This window comes from Ranitomeya imitator, chromosome 2 (genome assembly GCF_032444005.1).
Source record: "Ranitomeya imitator isolate aRanImi1 chromosome 2, aRanImi1.pri, whole genome shotgun sequence".
Lineage (NCBI taxonomy): Eukaryota > Metazoa > Chordata > Amphibia > Anura > Dendrobatidae > Ranitomeya > Ranitomeya imitator.
In genome coordinates, this window is record NC_091283.1 from 542,707,620 (window position 1) to 542,721,703 (window position 14,084).

The 14,084-nt window shown below is 42.7% G+C and overlaps 1 protein-coding gene across 2 annotated transcripts in view; it reads left to right on the plus strand.

Annotated features, from left to right (window-relative positions):
- The window catches only part of NCOA6 (nuclear receptor coactivator 6), a 44,226-nt gene extending 31,781 nt beyond the window's left edge, over positions 1-12,445 (plus strand). Inside the window, exons 10-15 of one of the 2 annotated variants that reach the window (XM_069751927.1) lie at positions 3,343-3,452; positions 4,794-7,496; positions 8,361-8,429; positions 8,826-8,853; positions 9,817-9,953; positions 10,524-12,445. In XM_069751927.1, the coding sequence (XP_069608028.1) occupies positions 3,343-3,452; positions 4,794-7,496; positions 8,361-8,429; positions 8,826-8,853; positions 9,817-9,953; positions 10,524-10,570 (3,094 nt within the window). In that variant the 3' untranslated portion in view covers positions 10,571-12,445. The remainder of the gene's footprint in view (positions 1-3,342; positions 3,453-4,793; positions 7,497-8,360; positions 8,430-8,825; positions 8,854-9,816; positions 9,954-10,523) is intronic. The other variant, XM_069751928.1, reaches the window with a different exon arrangement.
- The last annotated feature ends 1,639 nt before the right edge of the window (positions 12,446-14,084 follow it).

Sequence of the window (14,084 nt, forward strand, 5' to 3'; positions counted from 1 at the left end):
AGAGTGAGTGGAGAAGTAATCGGTAAGGCGGAAGTAAACCAGGTGCTCCAAGAGTTTAGAGTTGAAGGGAACATCAGAGACTGGTCTGTAGTTATTTATGCAGGATGGGTCGAGAGAGGGTTTTCTTTTTTTTTTTAATAATGTAATGGTAGAGTGTTTGAAGGAGGAGTGAAGAAATATATCTTGGTACCGTGTTAGCCAGTAGATAGAAAAATATTTAGAATTGAGATTCCTCAGTGGTTGATACCTTTTAATGGCTAACTGAAAAGATGGTAACAAATTGCAAGCTTTCGAGACTACATACGTCTCTTCATCAGGCAAAGACTAAAACAAATTCTGAAGAATCACATATTTATGCACAACATAGTATAGGAAAAAAAAAAACACCATGGATAAGCCAGGTGACATGAAGCAGAATTACCATGGGTGATAAACCGTTACGTCCATAAATATTGGACCAGTTCTTAGATAAGGATTGTTTTATTGTCCTGTGATTAGGGTCTCTGTTGTGGTGACCCTTCATGGTCTGAGTGGCAAGTTCCTTAGTTGATGTAAAAAGACATAAATCCGTGTGACACATTCATTCCTGCATTTAGAGTGTGAAAGGTTGTCATCAGTTTATATTCCCAGATTTTCCTTTCTCTCTGGGATTTGAATTTCCCCTTTAACACAAGTAATTTCATGTCCATAATGTTATGATTTGGGAGACAGAAATGTATTGCCACAGGTATATCCATTCTTTTTTCTCTTATTGTATGGCGATGAGAGGTCATCCTTGTTCTCAGTTTCTGCCCTGTCTCCCCCACATACAGACCCCCAGTTGGACATTTAGTACAAATAATTAAGTACACCACATTAGAAGTGATGCAGCTGAAAGTACCTGGTATCTTGTAGTCCTGATGTGAATTGGGGATCTTTATCTTGTCCGTGGTCATTATAAATGGACAGGTTTTACATTTTTTTTTGGTTGCAAGGAAAGGTTCCTGCAGCTGTTTGAGAGGACAGGGAGCTTCTGACAATGATGCTTCTTAGATTTGGGGGCTTGAAGGAGAAGTGGAAGTTACCAGAAGAGAGCGAGAGATTGAAGATTTTAGTAAGGTGAGTAGTGATGACTGGAGAGAGAGAGACTGGAGTAGGTGTTTAGGAATGAGGTCAGTAGTGCATGTAGTAGGATGAGAAGAAGAGCATGGAGACTTCTTCTGTGACCTAGTCAAATGTAGAGAGTGAGGAGGGATTGGATTTGTGGCACTTGGTGGCTGGGAGCTGATTTCCAGATGGATGTTTTCTATTTTCTCATTAAAGTGGGAGGCCAGATCATCAGCACAGATCTGTGATAGGGGGCCTGTGCTTTTGGACTGAGGAGGTTGTGAAAGGTGTCAACGAGCTTTATAGGGTTTTTTTGATAGTGATGTCAGGGTGGTGAAGTAGGTCTGTTTGGCGAGGTGAAGAGCAGAGTTATAGATTCTTAGCATGAATTTATAATAGATAAAGTTATCTGGAGTGCAAGTTTTCCTCCATAGGCGTTCGGGACTCCTAGAGCATCACTGGAGAAATCGAGTTTGTGATGTGAGCCAGGGCTGCTTTACTCTGTGTTTGTAGGTTCTGAGGGTGAGGGGCGCTACTTGGTCCAGGGTGCTTCTGAGAGTGACATTGTAGTGATGTACAGCCAGATCGGGACAGTGATGAGTGTACGGAGTCTGTAATTGTATGAGGGTTAATGGCTTGTAGATTTCTGAATGTGTGGTAGCTAGGAGTGTGCTGGGGTGGGTGAGGATTTGTGAGCGTGAAGGAGACAATGTTGTGGTCGGAGAGGTGAAGAGGTAAGTTATCTAGGTAGGAGATTGAACAGAGCCAGACAAAGACCAGATCAAGGGTGTTGCTCTCTTTGTGTATCTCATAGGTTGAGAGCAGTGAGAGGCTAAGAGAAGTGGTTAGAGATAGAAGCTGGGATGCAGCTGGGAAAGTCGGGCTGTTTATTGGGATGTTGAAGTCTCCCAGGATAAGGGTTGGTAATTCTGAGGACATGAAGTGTGGCAGCCAGGCAAAAAATGGTCAAGAAAGTGGGTGAGTGAGCCTGGGTGACAGTAAATGACCGCTACTCTTGAGGGAGAGGGGATGGAAGAGTCTGATGGTATGGACCTCAAAAGAAGGGAATGACCGTGATGGAACTGGGGGGATGACCTGGAAAGTGCATAGTGACAGATGTATGCTGACTCCACCACCAAGTCCGTTTGTTGGTCTCAAATAATGGGAAAAATGTAAGCTGCCATGAGAAATAGCTACAGAGTAGACCCTGTCAGAATCCTGAATTCAGGTTTCAGTGAGGGTCAACAGATTAAGAGAGTTGTTTATAAAGTAGCTGTGCAGGAAAGGAAGCTTATTACATATAGACCGTGGATTCCAGAGTGCACAATTAAAAGGAGATGACGCGTGATATAAGTAATGCACTCAGCCTACGTGGCCTGTATGCATGCTCACCATGCAAGACTCCATTGCTGAACAAAAAGCATGTTCAAGTGCGTTTAAAGTTGGTCAACCACATTTAGACAAGCCTGTGAAATACTGGGAGGGGGTATAGTCTGGTCCTATGAGACCAGAATTTAACTTTTTAGATGCCATAATACAGACTTGGAGGCCAAAAGGTACTGTATATCACCCCCAAAACACCATGCTAACAGTGGAGTTTGGAGGTGGGAACATCATGGTTTGGGGATGTTTTTCAGCATACAGAACTGGACAAATGTACTGTGATATTCTTGATAAAAATCAGCTGCCATCTACCAGGATGATGAAATAAATTGAGGGTGGACATTTCAGCAAGACAATGATCCGAAAAGCACAGCCAAGGAAACTCTTAATTGGTGTCATAGAAAGAAAAGAAAGATGCTAGAGTGGCCCAGCTAATCGCCTGACCTCAATGCAATAGAAATTTTATGGAGGAAACTAAAGCTCAGAGTTCATAGGAGCTCATGGAACCTTCAGGATTTGAAGAGTGTTTGTTTGGAAGAATCGTGAAAATCACACCCGAGCAATGCATGGAAGTAGTTTCTCAATATCGGAAGTATCTTGAAGCTATCATCACCAACAAAGGCTTTTCTACAAAGTATTACCTTTTAGTAGGTTTGTCCAATACTTTCCCTGTGTCATTTCTCATTATTACACATAACTTAATTTATGGACATCTATGGTTTGATTTCTGTGCCCGTGTGGACTGGATGGGTTGTTACTGACGTGAGAATTTCATGTTAATAGCACATTTAGAAATATATTTACTTATATAAATATATATTATATATGTGGGTTTTAAGACTGGCAAATATCAAAGCATGTTTTTCTCATCAGCACCAATGAGACTCGTATCGAGGACTCTGATCAGACTGGAATAGTCGGTGACCAACTGGGAAACCTTGAGACTGGGCAAAAGCTTTCAGATTTCACGAACAGGCCATCAGGTAAGCAAAGTTCTTAATATATAAAATATACACAATATATCTTTTTTTTTTCTCTTACATTTTATCTATGGATAGATACATCCATGTGACATAAGAGACTATGTAAATTGTACTTGGGTAACTTAGTAGATGGTGATTTAAATAATGACATAATGGAAGGCAGTGGGCACAAATTGTTTCTTGCATATCAACTGGTAACTATCTGAAAACTGATGGCTTTCTGGACCACCATGCAAACATGGTGCTTAGCTGACGTAGCCATTGCAGAATCTAATACAGTTGATGCCCAAGTTGTAAGTGATGACTTTACTTTAGGTCTTTTCTCCGATGAATTTTGAAGGTATCTCTTAGTTTAAGGTAATTGGAAAAACTGTTGCATAGAAAACACCATCCAAATAAGCACCATGTATGAATGAGTCAATAACTTGTGATTTAACCTTCTTGCTTAAATTATACAAATCTGTCTAACACCCCAGCTTGTTTGACTAGACTTACCATCTTGTTCTGGTAGCAGAAATTCCTGGTGGTGTTATGTGAAGATGCAGTAGCACGACCCACCTGTGGTTTGAAAAGTGCAGTCCCATGGGTGGCAACTTAATTCATAAAATTTAAAATATAACTTTCAAAAACTATCTTCAAATAAAATAGTTGCCCTGACCAAATCTTTCTTCCTTCATCTTATTACTTACATTATGGCATTACAAACTTCAGCAGTTGGGGAGGGGTTACTGGCACTTGACGTGATGGCTGTTTCGCATACTCATATGCATGTACTGGCATTAGAAGGCTAGTAGTACCATAGGAGTATGCGAAGGCTCTCTGCTCAAGCACCAGCAGTTGTCTTCAGCGCTGAAGTTTGTAGTGCCAGAATGTAATTAGTAAAGATGGAGAAAGAAAGATTTAGTGAAGGCCACTATTTGAAGATGATCATTACTATGCGTATTTATTTGTAGAGTTGAGCATCGCCTGTATTAGAAGCTCCCCAAGGACTACTAAGGAAGTGTTGCCACCAGTGCTCCACTGCAAGCAATTCTGGTTAGTTTCTATTTGTGGTGGGTAACTTTCTGAAAATTGAAAGTGATTCTTGATTAATGGGTGTCTGGGTGCTGAGACCCCACTCATTGCAAAAATGAGTGACACAAGCACCCAGTGAAGCTTCACGTTTCTCTTGCGTGTTTCTATGGCATTGTGTCCATCCTCACTATATGTCCTGGGAGAGCAGCACTATGCTGAGCACTTTTGTACCTTTGTGTTACTTTTCACCTGGTGAACGAATGTGACTTCATTACCTCATTAACTACCTTTTCACAATATTATTGTAATATTTACAATTTGTTCCAGGCTATCCAGCCCAGGGGATTGAGCAAAGACAACTTCAGCAGATTCCTCCTCAGTTAATGCAGCTGGGACAACAACCGGGTCAAAGTGGACCGACTCCTCCTCAACAAATGATGATGATGTTGATGATGCAACAGCAGCAACAACAAGACCAAAAACCAATAAAGCTACCCTTACAGCAAAATGTATTCAACCCCCGGGCATCTATGAACTGTGATGCACAGAGGATGCCCGTGCAACAAGGTGGTAACTTTTCTGTTTTGGTAAATTTACAGGGTTCTGGTTCTATACCACCTTCTCCAGATAAGCCAAGGATGTCTATGGTGTCCAATGCATCATTAGGAGGCAACGGTAGAAAGATGGGATTCCCAGAAACTGGGCAAAATCAATCTGGATCACCTCTGGGTGATGGATCCTCAGCAGCTCCTCTTCCTGACATTCCTGACCTTCCCACAGCCTCTGGACCCCAAGGCGGCATGGCACCACACTTGCTTGTCTCTCAAAATCCAATGATGATGTCTGGTACAAAACCAGGAGCTGCTTCCTCTCTGTCTCTGGGACAAGGTACAAGTCCCCAACAACAGCACTCCAACACTATGGCAGGCTGTCATGGACACCATTACCAAAGTGTACAGACCCCATCACAGTCATCGAGGCCTAAAACCCCAAATAGAGCAAGTCCCAGACCTTATTACCCACAGACTCCTAATAACCGCCCTCCTAGCACAGAACCTTCAGAAATTAGCCTTTCCCCAGAACGACTCAATGCATCTATAGCGGGTCTCTTCCCTCCTCAGATCAATATCCCATTACCTCCGAGACCTACGCTAAGTCGGGGCTTTGATCAGCAAGGTTTGAACCCAACTACCCTAAAAGCTATTGGGCAGGCTCCCCCTGGTTTAACTGTAAACAGTCAGGTTTTTGGCCAACATGTGAACAAGATGGATAATGGTTCAGGAAAACCACCAAATGGTGCTAACAAGCGAGCAAGTCCCAGCAATAGCAGGCGTTCAAGCCCTGCATCAAGTCGCAAGACAACACCGAGCCCTGGTAGGCAGAATTCCAAGACTGCAAAAATGATGGTTGGAGGACCACAAACCCCTGGTGTTCTACATAATATGGAGATGCAAAGGAACATGGTAGCCAACCAAATGTTAGGGCAAAACCAGGCAATTGCAGCTCCAGTTGGACAATATCCTCCTATTTCTATGCCAAGTACTGCTGTCATAACTGAGGAGATCAAAGAAAACCCAAGTATGATTTCAGAGAGTGAAACACTATGTATGCAGATGGTTGCTAAAGAACAAGCTACAGTAGATTTTAAAGTAAGTGGCCACAAACACATTAGGATGACATCTCCCGAAGAGCTTCCTAAGAAAGATGCACTGTATATAGACATCCCAAAGCCTCCGAGTGGTGAGGCCTTGGCTGCCATTTCCCCCGCCATGAGAGATGCTCCTACATCATTAAGTCAATTACTTGACCATTCAAATGCCCCCAATATAAATATGAAGCCTTCAAATCCATCTCCTGAAACTTCACTCATGCAGATGCCCACAGAGGAGACACAAACAGAAGGTGCTGGTTTATCAGGAGATGCATTAAATAAAGAATCCCATTGTTTAACAAACACACAACAGATCCCAGAAACAAATTCTGTTCAGTCTAGGTTAGATACAGCAGAGCCTAGTGCTAATGTACAGCTGACCCTGCCTGGCACATCGCTGAAGAGACCTGCCGGTCCCCCAAACGTTTCCAGTGGTTTGCCTTCAAGCCAGATTACGGTCTTTGTGACATCAAATCCTATCACCACTTCTGCAAGTGTATCTTCCTCCATGGCTTCACATCTGCAGCCCACTTTGGTACCAACTGTGGTTACTATGCCAAATGTGGGTAATAAGGTTATTGTATCTGAAGGTCAGGCCTCTGTCCAGGCGAATAGTCGCCAACAGTTTATCACTCCAGTCTTTTTTAATTCTTCATCCATCATCCAAGTTATGAAAGGATCTCAGCAAAGTAATATACCTACTTCCAGCACTAACCTGGTGCCTCAGTCTGTTGCCGTTGTGGGACCTTTGCATATTTCACAAAATATTCAGTATCCTGGACAATCTACTGCTTCATCTCCTACCAGTAGTAGCTCTAGCCTTCCTACCACTCTACCAGGCCTTATAAGCCCGGTGCAAAATGCACCCCAGGTTACACCTTCCGAGTCATCCTCACCTTTGCCATTACCACCTCCTCCAATGCAGAGCAGCTCAGAAGATGGTAGCTCCCTGCTGGGAAAAACTCCAGAATTGTGTTCTCCTGCGCCATCACAATGTACAACATTACCAACACTGGACAACAACCCGGAGACATCTACAAACCAGTCCATGACTGCCCCCTCCATAGAAAATTCCAGAACTGAAAAGGACAACTTTACTAATGTACCTGGCTCAGTTTCCGAATGCTCTGATGCAAATGTCCTCTCTATTGGTATGCCAGGAGGAACCATACCACAAGGCAGCCATATTTCTTCTGAGACCAGTAGTACGTCCACACTTTCTTTGGATCCTGTAGGTCCTATTGCGAACACTCCTGTTGACCTTCTGTCTTACCCTTCTGAACCTTTATTGTTGGCTGATAAACCCAGCGAAGCGTCACTAGTGGAACGGATCAGCACCACCTTTGATGAAACCGTTCCTGAACAGATCTTAGAAACAGGTATATTTTATGTAATTACAATAATGCATTATTTATTTTACAGTACCTCTATAACACTAGCTCTGCATTCGAACTGTTACAAGAGTATTGTAGTTTCGGCAGCTAAAATACAAAAACAAAATGATAAACAATTGTCCACGGTTATGAAAACCTAGGTGAATGACCTACTGAGAAGACAAAGCATATTAATGCTACAGTTCTCCAGCAGAAAACATGGCTGACCGAGCAACTCATACGCCAATCACACTGTTGACTTCTTTGTATAAAGGCATTGTCTTCATGACACCTTCCCTTTATGCTATTTATTGGTGATCAAGGTTTATTATGAGACGCTCGTTATCATAGATCTAGATGTTGTCGATATCATCACTGAGCAAATATAAGAGGAAAGATGTATGTGCATTCTACGATGCAGGATTTTACACTGATGATTTCATAGTGACGGTAGATGGTACGACCCCTGACCATTGTTGGACCACTTAGTTGCCACTCAGACCTGTTCAGTGTCGAGACCGATGAACTGAGATTTTTTTGACATGATGACCCATATTTTTGATGGCTAGAAGCTCTGTCTACATCCACTGCCTTGTGTTCTCCTCATATTTCTTCTTCCTTCCTTAAAGTCTAACTATAATGGCAAAGACTCTTCCTTCCTGATAACTCTAAAATCATGGCACGGCTGCAACCTCCCCTCCTCCTCCCTGTTTCCTCTCTATTGGGTACTCCCCATGCTACCTTTGGTTGACGTCTGTTGAGTGGACATGACCCTCATGTTCTTGTTTTTGGATATTGATGAAAGTCCATTTTGGTGGCTTCTCTGCTTTCAATACCTTTCTTTTCTTTGTTAACCTTCCCTTGACAAAGCTCCTTCTGAGAACACTGGGCAGGAGGAAGGTGCAGTCAGTGACAAGCAAACTGTTCCAGATATCGTAGGTAAGATGTCATGTAACGCTTTTCCGTGCCATGAAGGTGCTGTATCACACATACATTGGGCGTCATCTATGAAAACCATCATAAAAGAGTGGACCTTTTCAGACCATATCATTTTGAGATGGGCGGCGTTGGCATTGTCTGGCAGCCGCTTATCCCTCCTCTTTGCACTGGTGTCTAAACAGACATTCTCTAAATGTAGTAATTTTTCTTCTTCATATTGTCTGGGACAGTCTCCATTCATATTCCTTCCCCTGGCCATTTTTCTTTGCCATCCACAGCAGGTGTGCAAGCGAGGAAATCGTGCTTAGATTACATGTAGTCTGCGCAGTGATCTTCGACAGAACCTCAGTGTGTGTGAAGCATAAGATACATATATATATATTTTATTTTTTTTAGATCCAGAGTCACAGGATACAGTGGAAAGGTGAGTGCGCCTTTGCTTCTGACTCCTTCTTCAAGCTGATATTCTTATCTTGTGCTATAAATGTCTATGTATCCAGGACTCCCATAGAAATCAATGAAGATTGTTTTCAGCTAAGAGCAGCTGTGGCACCAAGTAGGACTGGGCCTGGTGTTTGTCATCGGACCTCCGAGATAGGTGCAAGTCTTCGCGATAGTGACCTGTGGTCTTTGGAGGCAGGCAGGTTCAGGGTCTTTGAAGCTGTTTGTGTACATTAGTAGGACCGTCGCAGTGGTGTAACTTGAAGCTCTTGGTCCCGGATGCGAAATCTCCAACATGGCCCCCAATGATCACAGGTCATTAATAGAAAGTCTTTTCATATGGACGAAAGGGACCTCTTGGGCCCCCTAGACTCCAGAGCCCAGGTGCGAATTCCACCCGTGCATCTGCTATAGTTATGCCCCTGCTGTCCGTTGTGGGCTTCTGAATTGTTAGACCTTGCCCAGATGGCTTAGTTAACATTTTCGCTGATTGTATTGGGATTTTCTGTAACAAGTGGTTAGGTTGGGAATAAGCATGTGATGAACATTCTATTGGTGGATATATGCAGAACCCTAATGTTTCCAGGTCTCCTGGAGCAATGTGCCTACTGCTTGTATGCTCCCACTGTCATAGCATTTTCTGTGCTTGTATTCCTTCTTCATGCTTACATTTCTGATGGTGTACATCTCTGCCACCATGGAGAGGTTTAGAATAGACTGGTGTTTGGGGTTGTTAGTGTAGTAAGAGAGGCAGGTGTTACACTGAGGTCTGCAGTACACCACATTGGCGTATAAAGCACCTTGTGACCTGTGATTTCCTCATTGTACAATAGTTCAGCATTAATAATGCCACAATCTGTCCAACTTTCCTGGATAGACCATGCATGGTGATACACCCATGTGATCTCAGCTTCCTAAGATGTATTGCATCGTTTTTCCTCTATAGTGAACCAGCTGAGCAGTCGCGGCCGCCAAGCCGAAGAAATTCAAGAGCAGAAGAGTTTCCCATGACTCAGGAGAGTATGGAAAGTGGACAGCGAAAGCGTTCAGCACGTCCCAGCTCTGCATCCAGCTCAGCGAAAGGTGAAGGAAAGCAGCCAAATAATTTCCAGCAGATACATATGACTGAGCGTGAGTCCGGCATGTATAAAAGGTGGTGTACAGTCAGTGGCTTTTACAGTGTGGAGGCATCAATGGGTTTCCTTCATCCAGTACATTAAAGGAGTTGTTCAGGACTTCCATATCGATGACCTATTTTGTAGAATAGGTGATCAATATCAGATCGGAGTGGTGCAACACCTTGCTTCTGCACCCACCATCCGATATCTAGTCTGGTAAAGGCAATGTACAGAGCAGAACGGCATGCCCAGAACATTTAGTGGCCACTGCTGGAGCAGGTATCAGGCCAGCATCTCGTATTTATGACCTACCCACTGGGTTCCCAGACAGAGAAGTGGGGTCACTGGGAACCAGGACGTATAATCATGTGGCCTAGCAGTGCTCATGTGTACAGCCGTACAGTAATCTCCTTCCGAACATGCCGCCACCACAGTGGATTTACTTGATCAGTCCTCAGTGATCTGCTTCTGGCAAATGTTCGCTGTCTGCTGCTCTTAGTAACCAGTTATTTCTTCGTTTTTGTGTTTCTTGCAGAAACGGGAGCCAGCCCCCCTCAACCCAAACGGAGGAAGTCCAAGTAAAGCTTGTTTTCATGTCTACTACTTTTCCCCACTTTTTTCTACAAATCTGCTGACAGATATGTATATGTTCGTGAGCTGTGATATATCTATTTTTTTATTGACTGGAGGTGAATACGGTTGTACAGTTCTCATCGGCTTTAATTATTTGTTTTCCCTGCTTCTGTGAAGAAACCTTTTTCTTTGTTAAATGAATCTAATTACGCTACCTAACTTAATTTGTACCTGTCACTTACTTTTTTTTGTACCACTAGAGGGCAGTGGGCTCCATGATCATTAGAAGACATCTGATCTAATTGGAAAAGTGTTTCCAACTATTACAATGAGTCTCAAAGTGTTTGTAACCTTTTATTGAAGGGTTTACGATGTGCTCAAATAATATGTTCGAGGCCCGCTCCCGCATGTCTCACAGCTGTTCGACAGCCGCAACACGTGCAGGTATTGCCTACCAAACAGTCAATCCTTGCATGTGTTTTGGCTGTCGAAAAGCCGCGCAATATGCAGCCGCGGGGACTCGAACATATTTTTCGAGCACATTGTAAACCCTTAGTTAGCACAGGAGCATGCTCAGATAACACCTTAACCGAGCATGTTCGCTCATCGCTAATTTTCACGCATTGCTTTCCACTTACAGTAGACAATTCAGTGTATCTGGCGGTTTTAATTTCTCAATGAATAGTAGCTGCATACATGGGCATAGCTAGCACTTTTAGGATCTGTGGGGGCGCCAGTGGTCTCACCTTGGCAGGTAGACTTCTACACCACATGAAATTGATATGCCATGAATGTTCAGAATGGTAAAATCCCTAGTAGAGATTCATCCAGCGTGGATGCCACTGCAAGGGCAATAAATCAATAACTGCTGATTGCTGCGCCCCAGCAGCACGACCCCATACATGTTTATTAATAGCCCTTGTACAGAGCTCATAATTTCAGGATAATCCTATTGTAAACTTTTGTGACCATACAGAAAAAGATTTAAAGGGAACCTGTCAAATGAAAAAAAACGCAGCAGGGCTCTAAGTGCAAGTGGTAGCTTCAGAACACTATTAACCTGCAGATTGACCCCATATCTGCGTTTTTTTCACATGACCGGTTCCCATTAAGGCCGCCACGGACGAGCAGCCTCTAATATTAGGCAATTTGATGTATTTCTGCACCTTACTTGTAAGTCAGTCATACAATTGGGTACGTTGTGACTCGCCATCTGATGTCATGATATATATAATATATCTCCATGCAGGCACATGAAATCAGACCGTGTTTCACAGCGCTCCAGGATTGTTATATGGCCTCGGCATATTTGGTTCATTGCCCCTGAAAGTGAACACATCGATCAGTACTGTCTAATAGAAAACGGTCCTTGTTTCCCATAGCACACAGTCACCGTGCAGTGTTAGACATGGAAGCTGAGCTCTGACAGGTTAGGCCACTTGTGGTGTCAGGCACTGGTGTACCCGGGCTACAGTGGTACCACTAATTGTATTAAACTAGTGGCTTTACTTTTAGTTTAGACCATAAAACGTGCATTTTCATCCACGGCTCTCCTAATGTTGTGCCCTGAGGTGCCTACTGGGAGTTACACCCACATCAGCCGAGAGCCGCGCGCTGTACATAGCTGCAATATTCTGTATATAATAAAGGTGAATGCTTGTCCCTCCCTCGCTTTTTACAGCCGTGAAAACGTGGCCTATTTTGTGTTGTCGGAGTACTGTATTTATATAGCTGAGTAATAAAGCATCAGCTCGCAGACTGAAATGTTGTAAATAGTTTTAACAATCATATGGTTAATTTGTTGTAGAATTGGACCAGTGGAAACATTTGTAACAAATATGTGGATGTTTTAAAATTAAATGTTTTTTTTTTCTTATTGACAAACGTGTGGCTTTTGTTTTGTATGACTGGCATAGAATTTCTACATGTAGGGTCTGTAGCCATCTCACCGACAGCGCACGGACTCATATTCTATGGGGTACTCACTTGTTAGTTCTTGTTTTTGTTTTTTGCCCAGTGGTACACCTAAAAAAACAGAAATCTCCCACTCTGCTCTTTTTTTATAGAGGCCCTTTCACCAGATGTTTCATGTTAAACTGGATACACATTGTAATAATGAATAAAACATTTTGTTTTTAACTTTGCCTGTATGCTGCAGAGATACTTGAAATCAAGTATTTGGCTCTTAATGAGTTCACCTTTTTTTTCGACAAGCGGGTATTGTCATACAGTTTTCACTGGGGGGGGAGGGGGGGAGAGTGTATTTTTTTTTTTTTAAACTTTTTCTCCTTGTATGATGCTGACCAATCATAAGAAGGCAGAAACACTCAAAGGAAAGAATAACACCACCCCTCTCCCCCCAACAGAGCGTAGATCAGGTTTCTGTATGAGAGATGTAACAACACAACTCTCGTCTCCTGGTCCATTCTCCTGCATGAGTCATTGTGGTTAGAGGAGCAGTGCAGCTGAGTTTAGCTGTGTCACGTCACAAACCAGTCTATCAGCTCTTCTGATTACTGAGTGTTTGGCTATGTGCACACAGTGCATTTTAATGCGTTTTGGCAGTATTTCAGAAATGGACCAAAAACACTATGGAATCCTTATGCAAGCTAAGTCAATGACAATCCTGAAGTGTTGTGCACATGATCAGCAATTTTCCTTGAGTATTTGCAGTGCATTTTTTTTTCTGCAGCATGTCAATTCTTTGTGCGGTGTTTTTCACCCTTTGCCTTCATTTGAATCAGTCAAATCCGCAGTAAAAACTCAGGTATAAAAATGTTTGCAGATTTGCTTAGTTTTTCTTTGTGTCTTACTGGCTTCCTATGGTTTTTCCCACACTGTCATCTGTGTGACAGCGTGGGAAACACCGGTGCGGTAGTTCTTATCGGTGATAATGCTACCGCCGGTAAGATTATTTTCTGCAACAAGGCTATGTTCATACCAGGCATATTTTATGCAATTTTCAGCTGCATTTTACAGTACCAGCAAAGTCTGAAATTTAAAAAATCCCATGTGCACACCTTGGGTTTTTATCCAATATTCTATGCTTTGTATGTTTTTTTGCACAATAGAGCATGTCCCTTTTGGCATTTTTTTCAGCGTTTTTCACCCATTGAAAGCAATTGGTGGTGAAAAAAAAGCTGCAAAAACACACGTATCAGATTTTGCATCATTTTTAATGGGAAAAAAGCAAGTACAGCAGTATGTGAAATCCATTTATTTTTGTGATATTCCCCGGTTTGCCATCTTGTCTTGGTCACTGGAGATGGCAGTACGGATTAGTACAGTTTAATTAAATTAAGGATACGTAAAAAGTAAACATTGGCTTAACAAGGTATAAAATTAAATAATGCCTGTGGTCCACCAAGGTGTCAGATTGAACAATGTCTGAGCAACTCAATGGCAGACTAAAGTATGAAAGTAAACGGTGTGCTTCAAACTCAATTCACTGCCAGTGTCTTGGGTAAATGATTCCTGACCAATTCACCTCACCTGCTGTTACACTTGTATGTGTATTTTTCTC